We start from the raw sequence: 26866 nt of genomic DNA on the forward strand, positions 1-26866 counted from the left end.
CCCTCCCCCTCCACACCCGCCCCACGTGTGCCTCCCCTCCCCCCGACGCCCACCCCAGACGTGCCTCCCCTCCCCCCACGCCCACCCCAGACGTGCCTCCCCTCCCCCCGCGTGCCTCCCCTCCCCCCGCCCCACGCGTGTCTCCCCTCCCCCCAGCGCACGTGTGCCTCCCCTTCCCCACACGCCCTCCGCCCCAATTACTGGTGATTACACTGCCCTGGACCAGGCGTGAGTTGCCCTGCGCTTTGTTCACCCTGTGTCTTAAGACAATGGGACGCAGCGTCGCGGATTCAGCCCAAGGGCAGCTGTGACGATGAGGGTGGTGGTGCCCGGACCAGGTGCATCTTCCCTCTGTCTTTGGTCTGAATTTGCAGCCTGGAAATGGAATAAACAGCAAAAACCTAAATTAGAAAATCCGACACATTGATTTCAAGTGGCCTTGAAGTTAAAGAGCAAACACCTAGTCTTGGGCAGTTATGCAGCCAGCAGCGGGGAGGCTGGGGCGGCTATGATGGGGGGATACGCCCACTTTCCGGGGAGACCAGCAAGCCATGGGACAGTGGAACTGTGGGCCCGTGACAACCTGGTGGCAGTGAGGCCTTTTCCTAGAGGCCCACGGGCACCGTGGACTCCCACACGGCTCTCCGAGGGCCCCGTGGGCGGACAGGGCCTGGTCGGTGGAGGGCCTGCACGCGCCGGCCCCTGTGGTGACAAATCCGATAGCGGGGAGCACGGTGACGATCATCCCGGCCTTTCCCTCCGACCAGCAGAGCTTTCTGGAGCTCTCGTGTTCGCCTGATGGGGCCACGCAGGAGCTCTGACCTTCATGTAATTACATCGGGCGATGATGGCATGCTGGCTTCTGCACCACCATTCAGAAGTCGGGGACCGGGTGCTTTGGGGTTCTCCGCTGGCGTTTCGTTTGGGTTTTATTTTTGTTTTCTAGGAGCGTGTAATGAAAAAGTCAAGAACGGGGTTTCTGTCCAGTCGCCGGGAGTCTGGGGCACTTGCGGCACGTAAACGTCGCTGCCAGGGCGGCTCACGCTTGGGACCGCCCCTTGCGTGTGACCTGCTCTGACCGGCCCTGGAACCTGGGAGGATTAACGCGTTACAGATTTCCGTTTGTCTTAAAGAATAACGTTAAGCATGAGAGAACTGGCCTGAAAACGAATCCCAACTTTTTTTTTTTTTTTTTTTTTTTAGAATTTGTTTTTCAGTTGTCTCTACTCTCAGGTTTTGTTTCGAAAGTATTTGGCCTGTAAAAGTATTTGGCCCTTCAGTTATAATTTGTTCTTTGGTGCAACAGTATTCATAGGATTTAAGCTCTCGATTTAGACTTCTCAATCGTGGCAGAATCACAGGCGTGTGTTTTTAAAAGATCCATGTTATGGCCCTTGTGCTGTTTCAAATGTAGATTTTTTTAAATCGGCCATAGAAGCTAGCCAGGAGCCCTTTCTGGGGTACGGCCCTGTGAGTTCCCCGTGTGCAGAAGGCAGCTGTGTGGCCGTGCGCCCCCTGCGGTAACGGGTTGTCCGTGGCTTAGGCGAAAATGTGAGCGGCTCACACACGCGCACGTGTAACTGTCCGTGTGCCACGGCCTTTGGAAAGGTACCCTACGCGTTTCTGGAGCACACGGCATTCACCGCGTGTCATGTGAACAGGACCCACACAAGAACTGCTTTTGCAGAAATGGGCACCTCCTTTGAGCTTTGCTGCTGACGCGCTTGCTCCCGAGGCGTTGGTGTGTCTGCGCCTTCGCCCCCGTTGTCACCCCGCCCGCCCTGCAGCCTCAGCCACAATCGGCCCTTTCAGTCCCCGCCAGCAGCGCTCAGCCTTCCAGAAGTCTCCATGTCATTAAAACAACAAGCAGGTGGACCAGGCGGCCAGGATCGTGTCTGCCCGAGTCTGGGCTGTGAGTCCCCTGCTCTGCTCCCCCCTCTTCCCTCAGCCCAAGCTGCTCTGGGAGAGAACAGAATCTTTCCTCATGGAAAGTTTTACTGACCTGGCTTGGCACCCAAGGCTGGGGCCTCCCCCATTCCATTCGTGATGGAAAGAGTCTGTATCACGGTGATCAAACACGCGAGTCGTTAATACCGTGGATGGAGGCTACTGCGTGACGGGTAGAGGAATGAATTCAGCCACGCACATGATTCATTAGAGTCAGTCCTTCATGCACGTGGATGTGCACCTCGGAGTCTCGAGGCATAAAAATTACGCCCCACGCCACTGGAGACAGGGTCTGCTGTTGGTGGGTTGCAGGCTCTGAGAAGGGGTTCTCTGGAGACCCCGCAGAGGGCTCTCCCAGCGCAGAAGTGAGTCCCCCAGGCCTGGCCTGAAGCTGCTGACCCAAGAAGCAGAGCCTCTAACGGGTCACTTCCAGGTACCGGAGCTCCTCACAGGGCCACGGCTTTTCCGACCCGCGCGCGCTCCTCGCGGGGCCCTCGGTCCGTGTGTGCGCGGAGCTGTGCGTCAAGGGACGGTGCGCCTCGTGGGGGTCAGATACGCAGACGTTGGTGTAAATATTTTAGGCTTTGTCCAGATAAACCGAAGTGTGACCCGGCAACTAGCAGAGACTGTTGGTCAGTGTGACGAGGGTCTCTCGAGTGGACGTGGGCAGCGCCCCAGCCCCGTGTTGCCGCTGTCTCAGAAGGTGCGTGCTTCCCCTTGGGAACCCGCTGCGGCCGACCCCCAGGGCAGCAGTGGTCAGGAGGCCGGGCCTCCGTGGAGGAAGAGGGGAAAGAGAGCGGGGGGTCCGGGAGGCCTGCTGAGGAAGGCCCTCTAGAAGTAGCGAGCAGACACAGACCGGCACCCAGCCCGTAACCCGTCGGGCCGTGACGTCAGAGCATCTGCTCCTTCCGACGTGCCGCGGGGCCAGGCGGGCGAGGGGCCCTTCAGCTCGTGGGACGTGGGAGCTCCGGTGTCGGTGAGGTTCTGGGCACTTTCCTCCATTCTTACCTGGTATAGACATTACCTACAAGCATGGAGTGCTTTGAGTTATCTTGTTTCTGATGACGATATCGTTCTAGAGTCTGCCTGCTTTCTGTGTACTTGGAGGGGGATCCGTGGGATTGCCGTCAGTGATATTTCCGCCTCTCCTCGCCGTCACGGGCCTTAGCTCGTTTCCCTCTTAGTATCAACTTGAGATGAAGAAATGGAGTTGGAGAGGGAAAGCAAAGGGAAGAGCCCAAGACCGCCATGGGGCTCAGCAGCCTTCCATCTACTTACGACAGGAGCGCAGAGGACCCGCCAGCTGATGCCCAGACGTGACTGTGCTTGTGGGCAGCGTGGGACGTGCTCGTGGTGCTTTTGTCCTCTGTCACGGGCAAGCTCTGAGTAGTCGCAGAGTGTGCGTGGACGAGCATTTCATGACTGCCATGCTGGTTCTTTCTGACTTCCTCCTGCAGAGAGCAGGGCACCTTTCTGAGAGTTCTTTAAATGGCTTTGTCTCTGCCACAGATCAAGTTGTACGACTCGGGCCTGGGCTCCGTGCCTTTTCTTTCTCTGAGGCTCGCGGCGCTTTCCTACTTGAGAATGAGCGCTCTTTACAGATACCTTCAGATCTGTGAGCCTGCGAATAGCACGCCACTGTGCCGCGTCACCGGAGCGTGAAGCTGTAAGGCAAAGCATTTAAGAGCATAATAGCCACATTCAAAAAGCACGGTTGGCGATCGACCATCAGGGCCTGGCGTCTCTTTGGGGAGAGTGGTGACCAGGGCAGCGGAGGGCTCTGTCTACATCTGTCGGACAACTGTGTTTTTGTAAGAGCAGCCAGACTCTTCTGTAACTCAGGCCGGGCGCTGGGCTCTCCTGCCCCTGGAGCTGCAGGCAAAGAGACGGCTAGGCACGGACGCTTTTAAGCGATCTTCCTGACAGAAAAGTGTATTCTTACCTACGGATCCCTAAGGAACACTGAGTCACTGGCTCATGGGTGTCCGTCCCGTTCAGGCAGAGAAGAACACGGATGCTTGGAATTGTAGCAACATTCTTCCCGTCGGAACTGAGAAAGTCGTTCCCGACCGAGCATGACGCATCATTGTCAACAGAGAACCCACGTGCCAGTAACAGTACGGCGTTCGGTGCTTTTCAGACTGACTGTTTGCATACGTTCTCTCAGTTCACATCTTCAGCCTTGGAACAGACCCGTGGCCAGAAGTGCCAGTGTTGGCCACACTCGGCAGGGGAGACGGGGCTCGCAGACGGGTTGGCTAATGTGCTCACATCACAAACAAGTGACTGAACAAGTGACAGGCCAGGAGCACCACGGGGATCTGCCAGCTGTGGTGTAAGTGCAGCCTCTTTACCAGGGTCTGCTCCGTTATGAGTATCTCCGCCCACTAGACATGTGACGTGCAAAGCGTCCTGCTTGAAAGTCTGGCTTGCAAGCGTGCGTGGGCCTTGCAAACCCAGGAGGACCGTGGTGTGTCTTCATCGGAGAACTTCTGGTTCTTGCCGGAGGCACCTTTTGAGAGCTCGGAAAGGATGCCAAGACAGACAGGACTTGCAGAGTGTTGGAGAGAGGGCCTCACGGGGTCAGCACTCCCAAAGAAAGCAACAAAAATACTGACAGAACTACCAAATCAATCATTTCACAATCTGGAAATTCACCGAAGAGGCGGAACAAACTGAAAAGCATTTACTCGAGAAAAAACGGACCCACGAAGAAGAGTGGGTCTGTGATGGTGTAAGCGGGGGCTACTCCCATCCTGCCTTCCCCAGCTCCTTGGAGCATAGCTGTGGAAAGACAGCAGCTTCACAGACCGTGAAGGACGTTGGCCTCTGTGGGGCTCTGTGAACACCCTGCCCCGAAGCGCAAACAGTGTCTTGACTGGTGGTGAAGCTCCCTGGAAGGGTCGTCTTGCCGGGCCATGATGGAAAACACAGACGGCTGGACTCACGCTTGTGGGAGATTGCCAAGGCTGGGATCTCAACCGGGGCCAGCGGGAGACCGGCCACACCAGGTGACCGCAGCGGGGTTGACAAGCCCCGACATATTCCCGGGGACCGGGAGACCGCACGTGTGCACACAGACGCGCACATGCTCAGGAAAGACCCGGGGAAAGAAAGGACCGGGTCGTTCGCCGCGGGCTGGCCTGGAGACCCTGTGCGGAAGCAAAGTGGATGCTGAGGCTGACTTGGGGATTGCCTGCAGTTCGATCTCATCAACAGAAGGTGGAGATGTAAGGCATTTAAAGAAACCTCCCGACTGACCATTAACCCTGCTGACCTGAGGGTGACCCTTGGGAAGCCAGGCTTCAAAATAAAAACATGGTTTTCAAAGAGGAATAGAGAACTTAGTAGCCACACATTACAGAGAATACAGGAGCCACAGAATCCGTCCAGAAAAGTCATCACATACACAGCAGCAAGGGAAGGGGGAAATAAAGAGCAAACCCTATTGGCGGAGGAGTCTGCTTCCAAAGTTCCTCCAATACGTTATCTATAATGCCCAGTTTTCAACTAAAACATTACGAAACCTGGAAAGAAACTTGAAAATATGTCCCATACAGACGGGGAAGAAACAACGCACCAGAGTAGACAGTGTCCCTGAGAGGGCTCAGCTGTTGGACTTAGCAGCAAGGGCTTTAAGTCAGCGGCTGGAGATCTGTTCAAAGAACTAAAGGAAACCGTGTTTAAATAATTAAAGGAAAGTATGACAACAGTGTCTCAGCAAGTAGAGATTATCCATAATGAGATTAAAAGTTTTTTAAAGAACCAAGTAGACATTCTCGCCTTGCAGAGTACAATAACTGAAACGAAAAGTTCGTTAGAGAGGCTCAGAGGCCGATTGGAATTGGCAGAGAAAAAGAGTCAACGAACTTGAAGAAATGTCTATAGGTTATCCAGTCTGAGGAATAGAAAGAAAAAGGAAAATGAATGTGTGGGAAACCATAAAACATGTAAATAGGCATACTGAGAATCAAGAAAGACAGGAGAGAGAGAAAGGGGTAGGAAAAATATATGAAGAGGTAATGGCCCAAATCTCCCCAGATTTGATGAAAAACATTGTACATATCCAAAAAAAAAAAAAATCAACAAATTCCAAGTAGAATAAATCCAAAGAAATACAGCTAAGCCCATTATAATCAGACTGTCGAAAGTCAAAGGGAAAGACACAATCCTGAAACCAACAGGAGAGAAACAAGCCCCCAGGGACACGGAGTCCTCAACGAGAGTAGTGGCTGACTTCTCACTAGCAATCGCAGAGGTCACAGAGGAAAAGACCATTGACCAAGAAGTCAATAGCTAGCAGATCTAGCTTTAAAAATGAAGGAGAAATGGGGCGCCTGGGTGGCTCAGTCGGTTGGGCGTCCGACTTCGGCTCAGGTCATGATCTCACGGTTTGTGAGTTCGAGCCCCGCGTCAGGCTCTGTGCTGACAGCTCAGAGCCTGGAGCCTGTTTCGGATTCTGTCTCCCCCTCTCTGTGCCCCTCCACTGCTCCTGCTCTGTCTCTGTCTCTCTCAAAAAATAAATAAACATTAAAAATTTTTTTTTAAATGGGGAAATAAAACTGTTCCTGGGTAAACAACGATGTGGATATTTTTGTTGCCAGCAGACCTGACCTAGGAGACGTTTTGAAGGCAGTCCTCTCGGCTGTTGGCAACTCAGATACACGCACTTGGTAAAAAGTAATTTTGTAGACAAATTAAAAAGACAGCATACGTATTTCAAAACTCTTTTCTTCAAACTTGTTTAAAAGAAAATACATAAAATAAAAATTACAAAACTATTCTGATTGGCTTATATAAAGATGTCATTTGTGTGACAATAATAGAAAGGGAATGGTAGGGAAGGAAGCTATATCAAAGCAAAGGATCTCTATGTTATTAGGAATAAGTTAATATTAGACTGAACTAGAAGGCTTTAAATTAAGCTGTATATTATAATCTCTAGAAGAGCCACAACAAAAACTAATTGAAAAATTTACACCGTAAATGAAACCAAGCCAAACCAAACAAAAAAAGCATTAAAGTGATACATTAGAAAACATATTTAACACAAATGAAGGTAGTAATGAAAGGTCATGGAAACAAGAAAAACAACAAACAACCCCCACCCCCCAAGACATGGAAAACAAACAACAAAATGGCAAATGTAATTCCTACAACAAAATTACATTAAATTTAAATGAACTAAATACTCCAATAAAAAGGTAAAGTTTGTCAGACTGGATTAGGGAAAAGAAAACAAAGCAGGACCCAATTATGTGCTGTCTACAGACGACATACTTTAGATTTAAAGGCACAAATAGGTTGAAAGGATGGAAAAGATATACCAAGCAAACAGTGACCAAAAGAGATTTGGAGACAAAATCAATTTAAGACCAAAGAAAATGTCGAGGCGCCTGGGTGGCTCAGTCAGTTACGTCTGACGCTTGATTTTGGCTCCGGTCACCATCTCATGGTTCGTGAGTTCAAGCCCCGCATCAGGCTCCATGCTGCCTGGGATTGTCACCCTCTTCCTCTCTCTCTGCAACCCCCTTAAAACAAATAAACTTGAAAAAAATGAAAGAAAATGTTGATGGAGACAAAAAGGGACAATTTATAATGAGTGAAATGTAAATTGAGCAAGAAGATACAATAATTTTAAATATACTTGCACCTAAAAACGCCTGCATAAAACATGAAACAAAAATCGGTAGATTTAAAGGGATAAACGGAAAGACGATTTAAAAATAATGACTGGAGACCTCACCACACTACTGTCAGTGATGGACAGAATAACTAGACAAAAAATCAGGAAGGATGTAGAACAATTGAACAGTGCTGTCAACCAGCTTGACCCAAAAGACATGGATAGAACACTCAACAGAGTGGAATGTGGGTGGAACATTCTCCAGGGTACATTTTCTATTCATACAACGAGCCTTGGTAAATTTTAAAGGATTAATTCTCATCACGGTGGAATTAATGGAATTAATTTATGGAATCAGTGCAGTCCCTATCAAAATTCTAGCAGGTATTTGGTTTTGCTTTTTTTCAGTAACATGACAGATGACAAAATGATCCTAAAATTCATACGGAATTTCAAAGATCCAGAGTAGCCAAAACAATTTTTAAAAACAAAGAACGGAGTGGGACACACACTTCCCGATTCAAAATTTACTATAAAGCTACAACGATGAAGACAGCGTGGCACTGGCGTAAGACATAAGGATCAACGGAACAGAATTTAGAGGTAAGAAATCCCTATATTTATGGTAAGTTGATTTTTAACAAAAATGCCGAGCCATTTAACTGGGGCAGAGGATAGCCTTTTTAACAAATGACGCCAGAAGAATCGGACATCCACGTGCAAAAGAGCGAACTTGCACCTGTAGCCTCATACCGTACACAAAAATCTCAAAATTGATCCTGGAATTAAATGTACAAGCTAAAACGATAAACACGTAGTAAATAACATAAGAGAAAAATCTTCAAGACCTTAGATTACGCAAAGATTTTTTAGATATGATACCAAAAAACCTAGTCCAATATCTAAAAAGGGGCAAATGAGACCCCATCAAAATGCAAATTTTATTCTGCTTCGAAAGAACTATTCAGAAAATGAGAAGACAAACAATTGACTAAGGAATATAGTTGCAAAATACGTATCTGATCGAGGGCTCGTATCCAGAATGTACCAGAAGTCTTATCTCAACAATAAGAAGACAGCCTAGACAAAAACTGGCATCTAAGATTTAAGTAGACGTGTGAACGGCCAATAAGCACGTGCAGATATGCTCAACGTCGTCAGTCACCAGGGAGGGCAGCTGTGACACCGACACGGAGGTGATTTTGTACCCAGTGGAGGGAGTCTGATAAGCAAGAATGGCAGCGGCACACTTGGGAAAAGGCAGAGGAAACGGGAGCACAGTTGTGTCCCGTGGCCCATCCATTCCACGCTTCAGTATCTGCCCACGAGAAGTCAGCACCGACGTCCACACAAGGCCTTGCGTGCAGATGTTCTCAGCAGCAGCATTTTTAACGCCCGAACATCTGAGACAACCGAGTGTCCAGCCCCTGGACCACAGACGGGAAAGGCATGTCACAACCAGACGATGGAGTGTTACTCAGCCAGAAGGAGGATTGACGTGCTAACACACACTCCAGCGTGGTGCACCTGGAAAACACAAGGCCGAGTCAAAAAGCTGGACACAAACACCCCCTGTTACGTGGCTCCGTCCGTGTGAACGTGTCCAGAAGAGCCAGACCTCCAGGGATGGCTTTAGGTCTGCATCTGTTACGGGGCTTAAGGAGCTTCCTTCCAAAGTCACCCACGTTTCTTAAGACACTCGATGCCAGAGGCAGAACGGCTCTTTTGAAGCTGAAGGCTTGTGTGTGTCACGTACGGTTTTTCCTTTGTGGAACACGTACGGTCCTCGGACTCCTTTCTTAAGGACAGCTGGGAGACAATTCTGTTTGTATGTGGCATAAACACAATGCTGGCGGTCGAATTTCTCGGGGGGCGCAAAACTGCGTGTGCTTCCACATTATCCCCTATTTAGCCGACGTAGGGACCTTTTGGGGGCACGGCCAGTGAGTGGTACCAGGGGCCGCTCCGTTGGTTGCCTCGTGGCGGCGTCCTCGATTTCCCACCGCCGGGCATGCAGCCTGTCCATCGGTTTCCATGTCGGGTGGGTGCACGGAGCTGGGAGTCCCTGTACCTTTCTCTGCTTGAATTTTGAAGCAGGGTTCTTCCTTCCTTGCAGATTATAACGCGGACACTTACACACACTACAGAACAAAGAAGGCCTGTTCCTTTCTGAAACATCCGCCCTTATCGGGCCCAGGGGACCCCGGCTAATCAGAGCCTGATACTGCGCACAATGGGCCGAGTCAGCCAGACCACTCCCCGCCCTGGGCGCACGCTGTCGCTGCAGAGCCAGCGGCCGGTGTTCTTTTGTTCTGAAATGGGGCAGACAGTGCAGGATGCAGTCATCGGGCCTGGGGGCGGCGTTATCAGCCCCCCGGCCGTCCTCTCTCCCACCCAAGGGTGCAGGCTTCCCCAGCACTTGGCCCTATCAGGCCCCACAGCTGCTGTTAGTTTAGATACGGCAGGAAGTGGGCCCGGAGGACAGTGGCAGTTGATGGCCCTCGGCGGCGTCCAGAAACGCCTGTGATTTGCCTCGGGTCTGGCTCTAGCCCGAGTCCACTGCAGGGGGGAAAGGGGGAATGTGCCACAGAGACACCGTCTGGCCACACAGATGTAGGGGAGCCTGGCTGCCACCTGGGGCCTTGGCTGGTCACTCAGAGCGGGCAGCTGGGCCTGAGAGCCCAAAGTGGGACCCGCGCACGGGCAGCACCCTTCAAACCAAAAGGAAGAAGCCTGGGACCCCGGACCTGTGCACTTCCTCCGGCTAGCCCGTGTAGCTCTTTGTTGTGGAAATGGCTACAGACCTGTCAAGACCCCAGGGAAAGCCTTGTTGTCCAGCCCCTCTGTCCTTTCTGCCCCTGACACGGGCAGATGGTTCTGATGGGGCTGAGAGCCGTGGCCCAGAGACAGCTGGGCTGGAAACCGGGGGCAGGTCCTGGCCGGCGGTCCGCATCACAATGGGTTCCCCGCCGGGGTGGCTCTGAGAAGTCCACGGGCTCGGCGCTGCCTGCGCCGGGACCCTCTGGGTGGGGCAGACCTTTCTCCCCCACCGGCCCCTCTCGGGCTTGTGCTGGAACCGGTTTCCAGAAGGGACTCCAGATAAGACAGTGGCGCCGTTACGGCCCTAGCCGGCATCTGAGAACCTTTCTCATGAGAAATTGCATCTCGGGACATTTCCCCTGAATTGCCATCCCCAAACGAGATCGGGGAACAGGGAGCGTGCCCCGGGCCGCCGCACAGCTGCGTCCCGGGTGGGGAAGGCCGTGCTGTGCCTGCTGCTCTTGGCACACCTCCCCGCCTTCACGGTGTCAAACCTCGAGTCGCCTTCATTTGCACTTTGCTTTTTTTTTTCCACGGTAGCTGTTGCCAGCAAGCCGTAAACTACCGTATATCACTCAGATTTAAGAACCTAAACTTTAAAACAAATTAAACTCTTGTTGACATTGTAATAAAAATCAGAATGGAACCAAGTGGCTCAGTAGAAGCAAACTTCAATTATTTTTGTGGATTTAAGATTGTTTTCTGGGATTCCCAGACTCCCAGCACAGCGAAGTTATTTCCTCTTGGCAGATGGCTGGACAGCAGAAGGGCGGTGGACGGAGGGAGGGCGGTGGCGCTGGGCCGTGCGGCCTGCCCGTCAGCGGCGGGCTCGCTCTGGCTTCGGCGGGGGTGTCTGCGGCCACACTTGATAAAGCCACAGGACAGCTTGCAGTGCTGGGGCTGGGAGAGGGGCATGCCCACATTTTTTTTATGCACTTGAATTTAAGAAAAGCGCCCAAAACCTGCTTGTCAAGGTCTGGCCGCTCATCGAGTGTTTGTCTGGATTAAAAGCGTGGGAAGCACGCGTCGGACTGTCGTTGCGAACTTTGTCCAAACGCTGGAAAGTGCACAGAGCGGCCGCACCCGCCCTCCGCTCCCCTGGTCCTTATCTCTCATCACCCGTTAACCACGGTGTTGATGCTCTGTCACTCTCAGAGATGGAAACGGTGGTTTCCACAGGACCAAGTGCCAGCTTTCCATCCTGCGTGCAGCTTCCTGTCCCGATAGGGCGGAATGAAGTATGGCACGGAGACATACGGATGGAAACTGGGTGATTGATCACTTTGGTGAGCATTTCCCCGGAGGCGTGGCAGGCTCCCTGGGGGTGCCTTTTGACCTGGGCTTTCAAGCGAGCCTTTTACCAGAATCGGCCCTTCCCTGGCCTGCTGCTTCCTCCTCTGTTCTGCTTCCTGTTTCTGTGTTTTCAAGGCCAGGTGGGCAGCGGGGCCCAGTGCACACGGCCTGGAGCCGTCCCCAGCTGCCGCCCTGCTAGGTCGGCAGAGCCTGGCGTTGGGGAGCCGGCGGGGGTGGCCGGGCACCGGCACGGCTCCTGCCTGCCGCCAAGGTGCAGCCGGGAGGAGGCCCCTCTGCGCCGGGAGGAGCTGGGGCCTGGAGTGTGGGCTTTGCTGAGCAGACGGCATCCAGCACGTTCATTAAATGCTGGGAAGGTGAGGAGAGCTTCAGGACGCGCAACCCTCTGGGCGGTTTCTTCCTGGCGCCCCTCGGTGTCCCGAGCTGCAAAGAGCAGGGCCCTGGGCACCGGGAGCATCTTTGCAGACACTCGGGGACTCTTAGAGCAGCTCTGGTCACCGTTGCATCGGTGACCTCCACTTGAGCAGGGCTTCCTGAAGTCAGCACTCAGATGGGTGCGTGGAAGTGTGGCCAGACCTCTGGCCACTTGTGGGGAAGGTGGAGCCGTGGTGGAGGGGCTGACCTCGGGCGCCTAGGCCTGCACTGTGCCCGGGACCCCGGACCTGTCCACTTCGTCCGGCCAGTCCGTGTAGCTCCTTGTTGCGGAAACGGCCACAGACCCGTCAAGACCCCGGGGAAAGCTCAGACACTGCTTTGCCGTAGAGTTACCCACGCCCGATACAGAGCCCCTTCAGTCTGAGCTAATGTCCGTTGTGCACGCATATTTCTAAATAGCTCGTTCTCTGCACGTTGCCTCCTTTTGAGGACACGTGTTAAGGCTTCTCCGGAAGCCAATGTAGATAAACAGAGAGAGAGTTAATGCCAGATTTTGCAAATGGGTGGCTCATAGCCCCACCAAAAGGAAGAAACCCGGCAGACGCGAGCCCGCCACGTGGCTGGGCGGTGACGTCGGCCCGGCCTGAGCAATAAATGCCCAGAAGCCTCCGGTGAGACTGTTACTTAGCTCTAGCTCGGTCTCCTGGAAACTCACGCAGAGGATCCGTTCAACTTCCGAAAGAGGACATAACGAACAATATTTGCAGATTCCTCACTCTGTTCCGGCATCGCGGGGCCTCCAAAACACAGGCACACCTCGGTTCTCTGGCTCCTCAAAAATTAGAGGGGAGTGGGCAGAGGAGGTCAGGCAGCTGACGATAGTCACAGTTGAAATAGCGGTTCGAGAAGACAGAGCCAAGCTGCCGGACCGCTGATGACCGCGCGCTTGCCTTGAGTCTGGGGACCTAGAGGTGGTTTTGGGAGGACTTTTCAGGAGAGTGAGACAGGCTGGGTTGTAACAGGCTGTAACCTGTCCCGTGTCTGCTCCACGTGGACAGCCGCAGATGCGTGGGCCTCTGAAGGACGTGACCCGTCTCCAGGCTTGGGTTCCGTCGGGAGTTCGGAGCAGGTAGACTCCCCCCGGAAAGCAGCTCTGAGAAAGCTGCAGACCCAGGCGGGGTGCTTCCGCGGGCCCCCCGCGTCCTTCCCGCGTTCGGGCGACGGCTCGGGTCTGTCCTTTCGAGGAGGGTCGGAAACGGCGGTTCCACCTGAGGCCTCCGGCCGAGAAGTGGTCTTCGGGAGCGCAGTGACACAGCCAGACCGCTCCTCTTGGCGGACCAGGGGCGCGCGGTTATTACATAAAGTCAATTAGAGCGCATACATGCCGGTCCTGCTGATTTGATTTAGAACTCACGAAAGCTCCAGTAATGGGCAATTACAAGAAACTTAATGGCCCTTTATACTGAATGCAGCTTCCGTGGCACCTAATATACTGTGATGAATTACTCATTATGTGCAGTGTTGGAATAGCTTCTATAAAGATTAATAATCAGATAATCAATACAAAAATTCAATCTTGGGTGTTTTTCCACTCCAGGGTCAATATGTCCTCCAGACCAGGGGCCTGTTCCCTGGGCTGTATTTGGCGGCCGCTCCCTCTCAGTTCGGTTGTCTCTTCCACACACAGAATCTCTGAGAGGAACTTACCAGCTCGGTTTTGCACACGGTTTTCTTCCTGCGTTCTGTGATTTTTCTGTTCAGATCTTCACAGAATAAAGAAGCAGGCTTCGCTGCTGGTCGGTTTTCTCAATACTCACAGGAACAATTCCTACCCTCAAGGTGGGCTCAGACCAATGGGGCCCGTGAGCACGGGAGTGGCAGCAGGTGGCCCTCCCCCGGGGGGCCAGGAGAGCCAGGAGCGGGACGCGGGCGTCCCGGGTGGCAGGGCGAAAAGGTGTCTTGGTGCAGAGGACATCGCTGGGGGTGGGCGCTGCCGTGGGATGGCCTCGGCCGCCCAGCAGCTTTCCCAGGTAGCAGCCGAGGCGCCTAGGCTGACCGGCGGTCACCGGCTCCTCCCGGGCTCCAGCTTGCCTCTGAAGACGGTGTTGGCATTTAATTATGAAAGTTTCAGACGCGTGCAAGATACGATGAATAGTGCGGTGGGTCCCCAGGGCCCTCACCCAGGTCCACACTCGGGGCGGGCAGGACACGGCACTCTGTTCCTTCTCTGCCCTGTAGCGGTCGTTGCTGAGATCGCAAGGACCCGGGTCCTGGACCTCGTGTCTGCCGCCTGCCATCCCGCAGGTACAGACGGCTGTTTAAGCGACCACTTTCTTATGTGATTACAGCAGGGCAGCCCCGCCTGACAGAATTACTCATGGTTCTCTGGTAAGGTGAGGATCTACTTCGAACTCACATTAACCGATAAGGTGTGGTTTCACTTCCCGTGAAGCCAGGAACAGGTGGGCTTGAGCCTTTCCTCTGCCTCCGTGATGAGCGGCCTCTTCTGACCAAACCCGGCAGCTGCCAGGCGGGTGGAGGGCGCTTGGCCTGCGCTCGGCCGGCGGGCGGTCTGGTGCGGCCTGCCGAGGCCCAGCCGGTGCACCGTCGTGTGGACGCTGCCGATGCCCGCAAAGGATCGGGAGCCACTTGCTTCGTTAGCGCCTTTTGTGTTGAGGGCACCGCCTGGTGTCCCCGGGCAGGGAGACAGGAGGCAGCAGCCCGATGGTCTCTCTGTCTCTCTCAGTCCACTTCACGTTGTTATTTTTTAATTAAAGGCAGCTTTTCCGGTCTTTTATTTTTTCATTTCTGTTAATTCTGCGTGAATAGAAATTGTATATTTCGGGGGAATGTGTTTTCTAGCAGCACAAAGAAAGCCCTGGAAAAACGCTGGTGGTTTAGTGATCCCCAGGAGCGACTGTGGGGTGAGTTTGGCGTGGATACAAAAATGGGCCAGGTGATAGGGGAGCATACGCCCGCCACACGCCCGCGGAACCCCCCAGTCACGTGGCCGGCCCGGTCCCCACGGAGGCTGGAGTTTCCACACGGGCGTTCGCATTATCTGGAGTATTCGGGCTAAATAAGGAAGCAGGCACTGAAGGCAGGAAAATTATTCTGTTTTAATGGCTGACAGTCCCGTGTGACAATAGTATCTGCCAGTGCCAGCCCCACACGCAGTCGGGAGGGTCATGTTTTATTAAAACCGTGACTTGTTGTCACTCAGACTTCGCCGTCCCGGTCCCTCCTTCCAAAAATAGCAGGCCCCGTGGCAGTGGCTTATTATGATTAAAAAGATAAAAATAAGTGAAGGCTGAAATGGGTCCAGGACACCCGAGGTAACATGGGAACTTACTTTTTAATGAAACTTGAGAGACGGCCTCATTTTCCACCGCCTCACAAAGCGTCTTTGAAAAAAGTCAGAAAAGTAAAACAGGACTTCGGTGATGTTGCAACTCTGCATTTTCAGAATTGCCGTGGTTGTGACAGTCCTGCAGAATGGCACCTGCTCTCGCCCGAGGCCGTGCGGGGCCGGGGACAGCACCGGCCACGCCAGGTGGGGCCGCGTGGACGCTGAGCCCGCCGTCCACACCAGGCCACGGACGGAGCGCCCGCCTGTGAACGAGGAGGTAGGGACGGCGGACTTTGTAAGACGCTGCCTCTTTTAAGAAATTAAAACCCCGCACGAGAGACGGCTCCAGCTCTCTTCAGCGCCCACCCGTGCTTGGGGGGAACAAAAGCGTGTTCTTCTCTGCTCCTACCTTTCCAAGCGGTGGCTTTTATCGTGACGTTTTCACGCACTGCCCACGCCTGCCGCAATGCTTTCAGTCACCAAGGAGGTCTGGCTCCGCCTGTGCAGCGGCGCGTGTGAACACCGTGTGTCCAGCAGGCCACCGACCGCGTGGACCACGCCCTCCGCACGGAAGGTCTCGGCAGCGAGGACCCGTGGCCTCCGTCCGGTGGCCTCCGCGTCCCAGAACCACTGGCCGTGGAAAGGTTCACACGGCAGACACTACCTGGCCAGTGATATTTCTGGTTGCGCTGCTGTCTGCCTAAATTATCATCCTCTCGGGTTACAGCGCTAACTTTAGCTAACGGTGTATTTTCTGGGAAAGTTAGCAAATACTTTTTAAAATTATCTTTTAGTTATAGGAATGGGGAAAACGGCCTTCCTGTTTTGTTTTGCTCCTCACAAAGCTATTTTGGCTCTCCCTTAAAAATAAAAATGTCTCTGATGAAGGGCACGCATTTTGCCGTCCCTCAGAAAAAACTGAGTAAGCGCGTACCAACCACCCTCGTACGTTTCTTTACACGCGGTACGTAATTTGGCCGTGAGCTTCGAGCGGGCCCACGGGACGAGACAGTGCCGCTGTGGCCACAGGACCTGTGCCCAGAACTTAATCCTGTGTGGATCCTTCAGGCCTGTTTGTTTCCCACGTGGCTTGTGTTTAAAGGACAGCGATGGCTTTTGAAAAGTCGTCCTCTTCGTGAAAAAGCGGCATCGTGGCCTGTCCTCAAACCAGAAATGAAAAAGGAACAGTGGCCCTGCCAGGCTGACTGTGAATTTTTAAAACTTCCCGGGACAACTGTCTCCTTAGCAGAACTAACCTCACTATCGGAAAGGAGGAAGATGCTTTAAAAATGTGTTTTACGTAATCAAGTTAACGAGTACCGACGCAATCGATATTTTTTTCAAACGGCAGACGCGAGAGTGTTACTTGTGAAGTATAGCCCTTAGCCATCTTCACTGAACTTTTTTAAAGCAAAGATGACGCCGTGTGGCTGGGGGAACGTTGCCGAACTGGATTTCTTACTCCCGAGGCCCAAACCCAGCTCCCGAGGAAGTCGGCCCAGTGTCTGTGTGGACACCCGCCTCTCCCGTGTCCTCCCTCCCCGAAGCCCCGCACGTGGGCCCCACGACCCTGATGGGTTGGTTCCTGCCAGGGAGAGGGGACAGAGACCCCCCGCCCAAGGTCCCAGGCCTGTGGGGCCAGGCAGAGGCAGCCCGGGGGCGTCCGTTCAGTTGTTTCGCCCCGGGCGACACTCAGGGCTGCGTCCGGGGCTGTCGGCGCTCTGTGACAGACACGGGGCGCGCGGCCCGTGTTTGCGTTAGCCCACGACACGCCTACACGGAGAGGTGCTCTGATCCTGTAAAGAATGCACACGCTGTGCAGGAAATACTGAAACTCAACACACGGAAATGACCCCCGCCTCTCGGCACCGTTGTGAGTCTCTGTGAGCGCGCGTGCAGCGTGGCCTAGCCCAGGCCTCCGCTGACATGCCCGAAAGTCCATTCTTCCCACGGACAGGAAACTGAAAGTTCACTGGAAAGTGCCAGTCCTGCGGCACGTCGGCTTTGGAAGCAGGCTGGCTGAGCACGCACTGGGCGCGTCGACGCGTCCCCCTGCCGTTCAGAAAGCCAGCCTGGAGAGCCTGTCCCCAAGGAGGCCGTCGCTCAGGCCGCTGACGATGCTGTGTAAGGCCTGGAGCGTCCCCTGCCCTCTCTGGGCCCATCTTCGAAGAACGATAATAACATCCACCTCCCAGAGGGCTAGGGAGGGTGCTGTCTTACGCTCGGCACGCACAACTCCAGCCGGGAGGTTGGTTTCTCCGTTCGGCGTGGTCACGGCATCCCCGACTCGGAGGGCAGAGAGGGGTCTCGGCCAAGCCCCCTTGTCATGGAGGAGACCCTCAGGCTCCAGTCAGGCGCAGGGGCAGGGTGAGAACAGGACCCAGGTCGTCTTCCTCCGGCCCTCCCGCTGCTGCGTCCGCCCCAAGAGCGAGTGTCTGGGGCACAAAGAGCTCACGTCGGGTTTTCCGGGGAAGGTCACAGGCCTCCGTTCATGAATCTCTGACCCGGCGTTTAAATGGTGCGGCAATCACGTGAAGGGACTTGAGTTCTGAGAAAGTTAGAGGATCGTGGGACCACGAGGAGTTGTTGGCTTTGAAGTGGCTTCATTCACGGCCCCGGGCACCCCCCCACCCCGCACAACAGGGGTCAGGCCGCCTTTCAAAACAAGCACCACCTAGATGCTGGGTCGTTTCTGTCACTTTCTGGGGATTGCTTTCCCTCCCAGAGTCTGTTTCTATTTTAACTCTGATCGCACAGCGTCCTATAGTTCTTAGGATCTAAGGGACACACTGTCAGGACCCCGGGTCTCCTTTCTAGTCTTAGGATGCCGTCATCACTTCCAAGCCCCTGTCATTTAAAGTCAAGTACAGATGCACACACCATCACTTCTTCCCTCAGGGTAGGAAGGAGGGCTGTCGCGGAGGAAGTGTGGGGGCCGAAAAGATGGACGGCACCCTCCTCCCCAGGCCGGCGATGAGCAAGCTGCCTCGGAGGCCGAGAGAGGCCCCCATGGGCAGGCAAGGTGTGTTGACAGCGGGCGGCTGTGCCGGGCCGTCACATCGGAAAAACAGACTTAAAACCGGTCGAGTGGGCACACGTGGCGAGAGCAGGGCCCGTGTCAGGCGGGCAGCGTCGTGTCAGGGCCTCCGGCAGACCGTCCGTGCGGCGCCTGGGACCGCCGTGCCACGCCGCTGGGATTTCTGAATGAAGTTTCCCGTACGGCGTGTCAGCAAACCTCTGGCTTTGATATCTGTGTGATCGAGTTGAGGGCGGTCAGTTCCCTTTGCTGTTTGTTTCAGAGCAAAGGAAATGCTGATGTGCGGTGTTCGTTCTGACGATGCAGTGGAAAATTGGTGGCCATACAGACACCGAGTGGTTCCTGGTTCCTCCGGTCGCTTGCTTCTTCTCCTCCTTGAAAAAAAAAATTTTTTTTTTCAAGGCACAGAACAGCTAGTACAGGAGAAATGAATGAAAAAAAGTAGGTGTTTTTAGCACAAACGGAACAGAATGCCACATCTGTGTGCATGGCGCCAGTGGGGGGTGGTGTTTTAAGAGAAGCCGCGGAAGAGGGGAACGCGGCCCTGCCTTCGGCCCTTCCCCACCCTTCACGCCGGGTTCTGAGCCCCGAGCAGCCCTGCGGGCACAGAGGGGACCAGGGGCAGGGGCAGAGTAGAGGCCAGGCTGGGAGGAGGGGGCCTGGCGGGCGCGGGCGCGGACCCTGGGCTGGCGGAGCTCCTCACCCGTGAGCCCGAGGGCCGCCGTGGCCACTTGCCGAGCCTCCCTCCCACTCTCTGCTTCCAAACCTGCGACCGCGGCGTGTGCCTCCCTCCCCTCCCTCCTGGGACTGTCGCGGGGGACGGCAACGGTGCGCGTGCGTGTGTGTGGGGAGCGGGGGGGCTGCCTACGTGCGGGGCCGACCTGCCCCGTGCTGGTTCCTGACATTCTGATTGAGATCCTTGGCCGCTTTCGCAAACCAGGAATTCCGAAAAGGGGAAACTGGGCTTATAAGCGAGGCGTCAAGAAGGAAAACATGTTCAGTGAGGTTCAGACCCTCGCCGCCCCCTTCGGTCACGTTGTCTCAGGAGAGTCCGACAGAAGCGCACCAGGGGTAAACCGAGGCCATTTCACTACAGCACGAGGCTGTAAAGTCCGTTTTTTTCAAAATGGTGTTGAAAAGGAAACTCGTTAGATGAAAATACAAAAATTTTACTTTAGAAAGGACCCTTCACTGATTACTTTGCGAACTTATTTGTAAATCGCCGCGAGATCTGTGTGTGTTGCTGGAAGGTTCCAGTGACGGTGGACAGATAACGTGAGCGGAGGTGAGAGCGCGTGCCTGTGCTTTGTACGTTTTAGACTTTACATGTTAAAAAAACACGAATTTTCTTTTCACTCCGTCTCAGATCTGCACATCGAGGTGGCTCGGGTGTGTGTGTGTGTGTGTGTGTGTCTTGCACACGTATCCCAGAGTAAAACAAGAATTCAAACTGCCACAGAAGTTTCAGGAAAAAAAACAGTAGTTTCCACCTTGGGAGCGCTTGAGAGAAAACTTAAATACGAGGGAAAAAACCTTTCTCATTAAATTAAATTGTGGTATAACAGCTCACCACATCCTGCTGCAGGGACATCTGACACTAAGCAAAGCAAAGGTTCCTCTTTTAGGTGTCTGACAAGCTGCGAGGGTCACATGTTACCTGCAGTTCAAAATACTCGTACAGAGAAAAAACCCTTCGTGTCGGTGGAAAAGCTGAATAAGAAGATGGAAACTATCAGCAGAGAGGAGACACTGTAGGAAACCGTAACAGAGAGAAAACCGCCCCCAAAGTCACCAGCACAAGCCCCTGGGGGCGGCTGTGGACTCACGGGGCCTCGGAACCGTGACCTCACGGAAGACAAGTGGGAGGCCGTGGCCAGGGTGAGGCCAGGGGCGACGGGACCCCGCGTTCTCGTCCTCAACCCGGCCCTCGGAGCGCTCGGGCGCTGCCTGAGGTCCGTCTGGAGCGGGAGCCATCGTGGCTTTCCCCGCAAGGCCAAGGCACAGATTGTGAAACGGCGTGGCTGTGCGATTGTCCCGCCCTCAGTTGTGCGGCCGAGCCGTGCGGGGGACCTGGTCCACCTGCCCCTTCTGTCAGCTGCGGCTGCCCCGTGCGCTCCCGAGGGGACCTCAGGGCAGGTCCGAAGGGCGTTGGCGTGTGCGCGTGGGTCCTGAGCGCGGTGCTAAGGTGCCTGCCGCGCTGTGACGCTGCTCGACGGTGCCGGGCCTGGAGGACGGGGGCATCGGATGACCGCTCGCTTCCGGCCGGCCGTTGCTGGGAGGCAGGCGGGGCCGGTGACTTCTCAGAAACCCACGGACGCCAGTGACGGGCCAGGAGCACGGCCCTCCCAGCCCTCCTGAGACCCTCCTGCCAGCCTGGGTGGGGGCAGGTGCCAGGACAGAGGGCCGTGACGCGCTCCGCCGGGTCCCTGGGCCGCTCAGGGTGCGCTGAGTGATTTCCCTACCCCCACCCACCTCGGGCTCCCCCTTCAAGGTTCAGGTGACCCGGTGGGCAGCAAGGGGAAGCCCGCTCCTGAGGCTGCTTCCCCTTTTGTCGTGTCACACAGATGTTGTTTTTCCTGTGCTCTGTGTAACCCGGGCGAACTAGAAGATTCGTGGCTGCTTTGCTCAAGCCTCCCTTCTATTGGTTGTCCTTATCACCCGTCAGACGTCCCCACATTCCCAGATACGACTACCCCTCAGACCTCCCGACGTGTCCCTGCCATTATTACCCCTCGGACCTTCTGAAATGCCCTGTCACTGTTACCTCTCACACCTCCCCAACTTCCCTGATGTAATTACCCCTCCCAAGACCTCCCCAATTCCCCATCGTTATTCCCCCTCAGACCCTCACACTTCCCCATCATTATTACTCCCTCTACCTTCCCACATTCTCCGGCATTATTACCCCTGTGACTTCCCCACATTTTCCCTCATTATTAACCATCAGGCCCCGCAGATTCCGTCATTTTTCTTTGTCTGGCTCCCTCACATCTCCGTCATTATAGCCCCTCAGAACGCCCCGACTTCCCGGTCATTATTGCCCCTGAGAACTTCCCCCCCACCTGGTCAGTGATCTCACTAGGGTCGCATCTCTGGTCTGAGACTTCGCTGTCCTTGGCAGTGGAAGGAGCAGTGACACCCAGACCCCCGTGTGTGTAACTGACAAGTCCGGCCCGTCCCTCAGGGCGTCCTGTCCAGGAGGGCGAGTCTGCACAAGCTGTCATGGCTGAGTGTTGCAGCCCCCGACCCAGGCAGGCCTGTGGTGGCCGGACCCCCCGTCCCACCGTGCCATCACCTGCCGGGCCCGGAGCCCAGACGTCGCCACGGACGCCCCCCAGACTTCCATCTGAAATTGGGTCAGGAAGGGCTCCTGGGCCCACCGGCCCGGTCAGCGTAGGAGGATGTGAGACTTTTAGACTTCTAAACCGCCCGGTGCCACGCCGGCCGTGGCGACGTGCTCTGTGGGGGGGTGGCGGTCGCCGCCTCTGCCAGCTGCCACCGCGGGGCTGGGCTTTCCGCACGCGGCTTCGTGCCGTCCTAAGGATGTCCCGCCTGCCCCGCGTGGTCCGGAGACACGCGAATGGCAGGAGGACCTTCTCTGCGCCAAGGCAGGGCCCCGAGGAAGCTCGCGCTCGTCATCCTTCTCTGTGCGAATGTTCTTCTGTGTCAGCTCTTCTGCAAAATACCAGCTGGACGCGCGCCTCTCGAAACAGAAGGCCCAGCAAGTGAAGCGGGAGGCAGAGGGGAGCTGTCGCTGGTGGCCCAGGCCCTTGTGCCCGTGCTCCAGGGGCCCGTGGCACCTGGAACCTTGGGAGCGCAGGGCAGTCTCGGGGTCAAGTGACGGGGGAGGCCATGTGGTCCGGGCGGCGGAAGCGGGGAGCACCTCTCCCTGCCTTCCCAGGTGCCTCGGCCGCGCGCTTCTCAGGGCTCTCTAGCGGGCCTCGCAAAGCTGGGCGGCCAGAGTGTCGCAGAGAAACTGCGTGTGGCTGACCCCTGGGACGCTCCAGGGACGGGTGTTGTCCTGAGAGCTGGCCTGAGCAGCCGGGCCTCATCAGCAGCTGGGAAGAGTCAGTCGCCCGGCGTGAGCCACGGCCCCTCCGGTGTTTTGTGCCTGAAGGTCAGTGCCATCTTCAGAGAAGGTGTGGCTCGTGCATCACGTCCGTGTCCCCGGCAGATGTGTCCTCTGCAGGCATGCTGGCCTGGCGCCCACTCTGGCCTGCTGTGCTTCTGGTGTTTGCATTGAGTGACTCATCCCACCCCCCACCCCATAGGCGGCCCCCCTGCAGGCCGCGGGTGGGCCTGGGCACAGTGTGGGACGCCATGGCCCTGGGTCCGAGCCCGGGCTGCACCTTCGGGAAGAGCTGGTGGCCTGGGGCTTCGCGGGCAGGCTCCCGCCTGTGAAGCCGGGCTGTTATCAGCACCCATATGACACAGTTCCTGGTTCCCCCAACCCCGTTTTATTATTGTTGTTCTTAACAATAGTAGGGGTGTCGAAAGGGCATTTAGGGGAGGGGTGGGGGTGATGACAGGTGTGCCAGCTGCCGGCTGCAGGAAGCCGCCCTCGGACCCGCTGGGGCCTTTGCAGAAACACGCGGAATTTATCTGGGCGGCAAAGGGAAGCCCGGGCAGTTCCGTGACGTGAGCGTGTGCTCCCCACCCCCCAGTTCTCTTGGCAAAGTGGGCCGTGGGGACGCGTCCCCTGCCTGGGGGCCGGTCACGGGGTGGAGAGAGGGATGTTGTGCAGCTCGCTCACGATGGCCTTTGCCAGCTTCGCTCATTTCCTCTCCTGCTGCCAAAAACCACACGCTGATAGTGGACATGGACGAGGAAACAAAAATGGAGGAAGAGCCACAAACAAAGGGAGGCCCTGGCCGCTTTGTGGTCGGCCCTCCTCTCAGACGTGGCCTGTCCGACGACGAGAGCAAGGAGGGGGGTTCTCTGAGCATGGACTTCACGGGGGTGCCTCCACCTCTTCCCGTGGAGACGCCAGCTGTGCGCTCCTGCCCGGGAGAAGACGCGCTCACGGCACCCGGACCGGCGCCTGGCGCCTCTCCCGGAGCCCGCCGTCGCGGGGCCGGTTCGCAACCGTGCTTCTGGACTAGAGCGGTAACCCGACCACCGCCGGCCCCTGGAGTTGTGGAGCCGGGTCCTGGGCAGCTGCGTGCTGCCGGCTCAGGGCACCCCAGGCCCGCGGTGGGGAGCAGGAAGGAATTCCATCCTGCCCAGAGACCCCCTGTCGTGGGCTCCGCGAGACTGCCCGAAAGCATGGCTGATGGGATTTCTGGTTCTTACATACGCTTCTGGGCAGAGCAGCGTTTCCCTAATGATTTCTCCGTTGTGTTTTCTTGCAGTAAATGAGATAATCCGGAACGATCTCTCCAGCACCAACATCTGATCGTAGCTGGCGACACGGAACTCGCTCCGAAGCCGCGTGGTGTCGACTCGGCCGCTGACCGTTGAGCTTCGGCACCAGGACTTCAAGTAAACTGAGCAGAGCCCTGGTGCCGGTCAGATCCCCGGCTTCATGAAGATTTGCATTGTCCGCTCACAGAAGCTGCCCGGCGGCTGGCGGGACGGGCCACTCCTCCCGTGTCAAGACTGAAAGGGGCGCGCCTCCCACGGGGGGACTCCAGTGCTGGAAGTGCCTTATTACGCAGACCCCAGCATCGGGGCGCCACGGGGGAGCCCTGAGTCTGCTACCAGGAGAGTATTTGTAGGAGCAGAAGCTATAAAGACACTTCATCCTGAGGCTTTCTCTTGTGTAAATTAGGAGAATACTGGCAAGCTAGGTAGGCATTGTGAGAAATACCTCACACGTGCTTCCTGCTTTTTCTCAGCTTTCCTCGGGCTGCAGCGTGCAATCTGTTGCCTCGTTCGGTGCATCGTAGAGACCTTCTGCTTTGTCCTCGCTCTCGTCACCTGCCCCCTCCCCCGTGTTACTGGAACCATAGGATCGTTAATTGTAGCATGCTAGGGTTTTGTTTTTAATCTGGCTTTGGGCGTAGCGCGCGTAAGATGATAGCACAAGATAGGCTGCTGGACGAAAAAAGAAGTCTGTCTGCCACACGACAGCTCTTGCGTTTGCATGTATGTACAGATTGGGCACATATTTAAGTACAGATAATAACGACAGAGGCGGTGACGTCCGGTCTTTGCCCAGCGAGGGCTGCCGTGTCAGCAGCAGTAACCAGCGTCCGTTCCGGAAGGTGCATCTAAGACAAAGCCTGGCTTTTCAGCTGCGTGCACTGGGCCCACGTCCCTCCAGCGGGCCTTCGTCGTCTCGTGCCGTCAGCCGAGCACTTTAGAAAGCCGGGAGACGTGCGTTCGCAACGCCTGGATGCTACCAGACGGCAGGTGGGACAGTCACTGTAAATAACATCCCAAGAGGAGTGTAATATATTTGTTCAGCTGTAAGATTGTTACTTCACAGAAGCCTTATATCTCCGCTTCATCTAAGACAACGATTACCAAAAACGTTTTAACACGCAGCGACTGTAGTGTGTTTTCCGACTAGTTACTGTTAACAGATAGGTTAGTGTAAGCTTTACTACTGCGTTTGTGCAATTAACAGCTTATTACACGTTGTTCCTAGCAGTGGCCTGTTGTTCCACGTAACCAAAAAGCATGGTCTCATTGGCTAACCTAATAATTGTGCCTTAGGAATTCATGCCCCCTCATGGAACATGCCTGAATTGCACCCGCCGGCGGAGGTCGTAAGTTACAATAACGAAACATAACATCACGGTAGAGAACGCTCTCCCGCAGAAACGATGATTTTAAAACTGCTCTTCAGTGTGGTTATGTCTTATTCTTGTCTGACTCCCAGAAAGGACACGGCCCCGAAAGCCACATCTGTAGCATTTGCACACAACTGCCACGGGCGACGGTGTATGGCTCCGCGTAGACGTGACCCCGCTTCTCCCAGGCTGCTGCCCCGCCCGTAGCCCAGACCGCAGCCCGCAGTTAGCGCCCCAGGACTCGCATGGAACACTGCTCGGTAGGCTGTCCTAAGGAGAGGAGACGTTTGGTATTTGTGTCCGCTGTCTGTGCTTAGGAAATAGATCCAATAAAGCAGTATTTTTTTGCCGGACGATCTTAGTCTGCCGGTGATTCATTACGTGCGCGGACCATCCTACCCGGCTCTCAGGGACTTCCTGCGGTATCTCCCGGTTCCGCTGGCATCTGCACGAAGCGCTGTGGGGCAGAGCCGCCCCGGCACGACCACAAAGCACCGGCTGCCCCTGCGGTGGGGTCCCCTCCTCCGCGTCCGAGGAGAGGCCTGCACGGAACACGGAAGAGGCGGCCGTGTGGCCGCGGCCGCAGATGCTCTAAACGCCGCGCTTCAGAGCCGCTCACCCAGGCTGGGCGGACGGGGAGCTTTCACTCGAGCCAAACGCTTCCACTCCGAAGGGCGACCCGGGCGAGGCTGTGGCCACGCGCACGCCCGCGTGCCACGCGGCCGTCACTTGGGAAGATGACGTGTGTCCGCAGACCTGTTGTCGCTCTGCTCGCTCCTTCCAGCTGCTCGGCCCCTTTCCCCACCAGACCCACTGCAGCTCAGGTAGGGAAACGCTGTCTAGCTGTTCATAAAGCCAGCGCGAAACCCAGAACTTCTCCAGCACTGATGATTCTGAATTGTCACAAACGGTGCTTTGATTTTAGGACTTCCCGAAATGCAAGATTTCCTCTTTGTTTTGCCGAGACGAGGTGGAGTGTTAGAGAAACCTGGGTCACCTAGCGAGCGGGGTTGGCAAGCACCTGCTCCCTCCGAGGGGAGTGCGGGGGCCGGGGGGGTGGGGGGGCCGTGGACAAGAGGGGACCCGCGGGGCCCGTCACAGGCCAGGAGCCCCGAGCCCGCTGGACGCAGAGGGGATCCGGAGTGCCATCTGCCCCTCCTGAGAGCAGGCCCACGGGGCCCCAGACCGGACTGGCATCCCTGAAGAATGTCCTGGAAGCTATTAAATTCAAAGCGAGTTTTTATAAACCTGTCACACCCCCCTGCCCAACAATAGGATTTTATATTCCAGAAACAAAAATACGAATCCACGAATTAAGGGACGGTCTCTGCCGAAAAGGTGGGGTTTCTGCAAATACCTGTTGACCTAGTTTCATTTCTTTTGGGTTGATTTTGGGTAATAAGGGAAGCGTAGCGCGGGCTCGCCTCTAGCAAGGCGTTTTGCCCTCACACGGCCACGCTGGCCGGGCCCCTGGAGCATCGGGGCCACTTGCCTGCCAGCCACTCGTCTCTCGCGGTGACCGGGATCGGGCGGCACGTGCCCCAGAACCGTCTGCTGTGGCGCAAAGCCGTGCCCGGGGCCGTGCCCGGGGCCCGTAGGGCAGACTCCTCCTCCCTTTGCTGCCGGTCCTGCCCTTCCCACGTTTGAGACCAGGTGGTATGGAA

At 55.6% G+C, this 26866-nt stretch overlaps 1 protein-coding gene across 3 annotated transcripts in view; it reads left to right on the plus strand.

Annotated features, from left to right (window-relative positions):
* The window catches only part of NFATC1 (nuclear factor of activated T cells 1), a 109102-nt gene extending 83547 nt beyond the window's left edge, over positions 1 to 25555 (plus strand). For all 3 annotated transcript variants that reach the window (XM_078435104.2, XM_078435105.2, XM_078435106.2), the window contains one exon: positions 23817 to 25555. In XM_078435104.2, coding sequence (XP_078291230.1) covers positions 23817 to 23860 — 44 coding nt within the window. In that variant the 3' untranslated portion in view covers positions 23861 to 25555. The remainder of the gene's footprint in view (positions 1 to 23816) is intronic.
* The last annotated feature ends 1311 nt before the right edge of the window (positions 25556 to 26866 follow it).

Source organism: Panthera onca, chromosome D3 (assembly GCF_046562875.1).
Source record: "Panthera onca isolate mPanOnc1 chromosome D3, mPanOnc1 haplotype 2, whole genome shotgun sequence".
NCBI classification, from domain to species: domain Eukaryota; kingdom Metazoa; phylum Chordata; class Mammalia; order Carnivora; family Felidae; genus Panthera; species Panthera onca.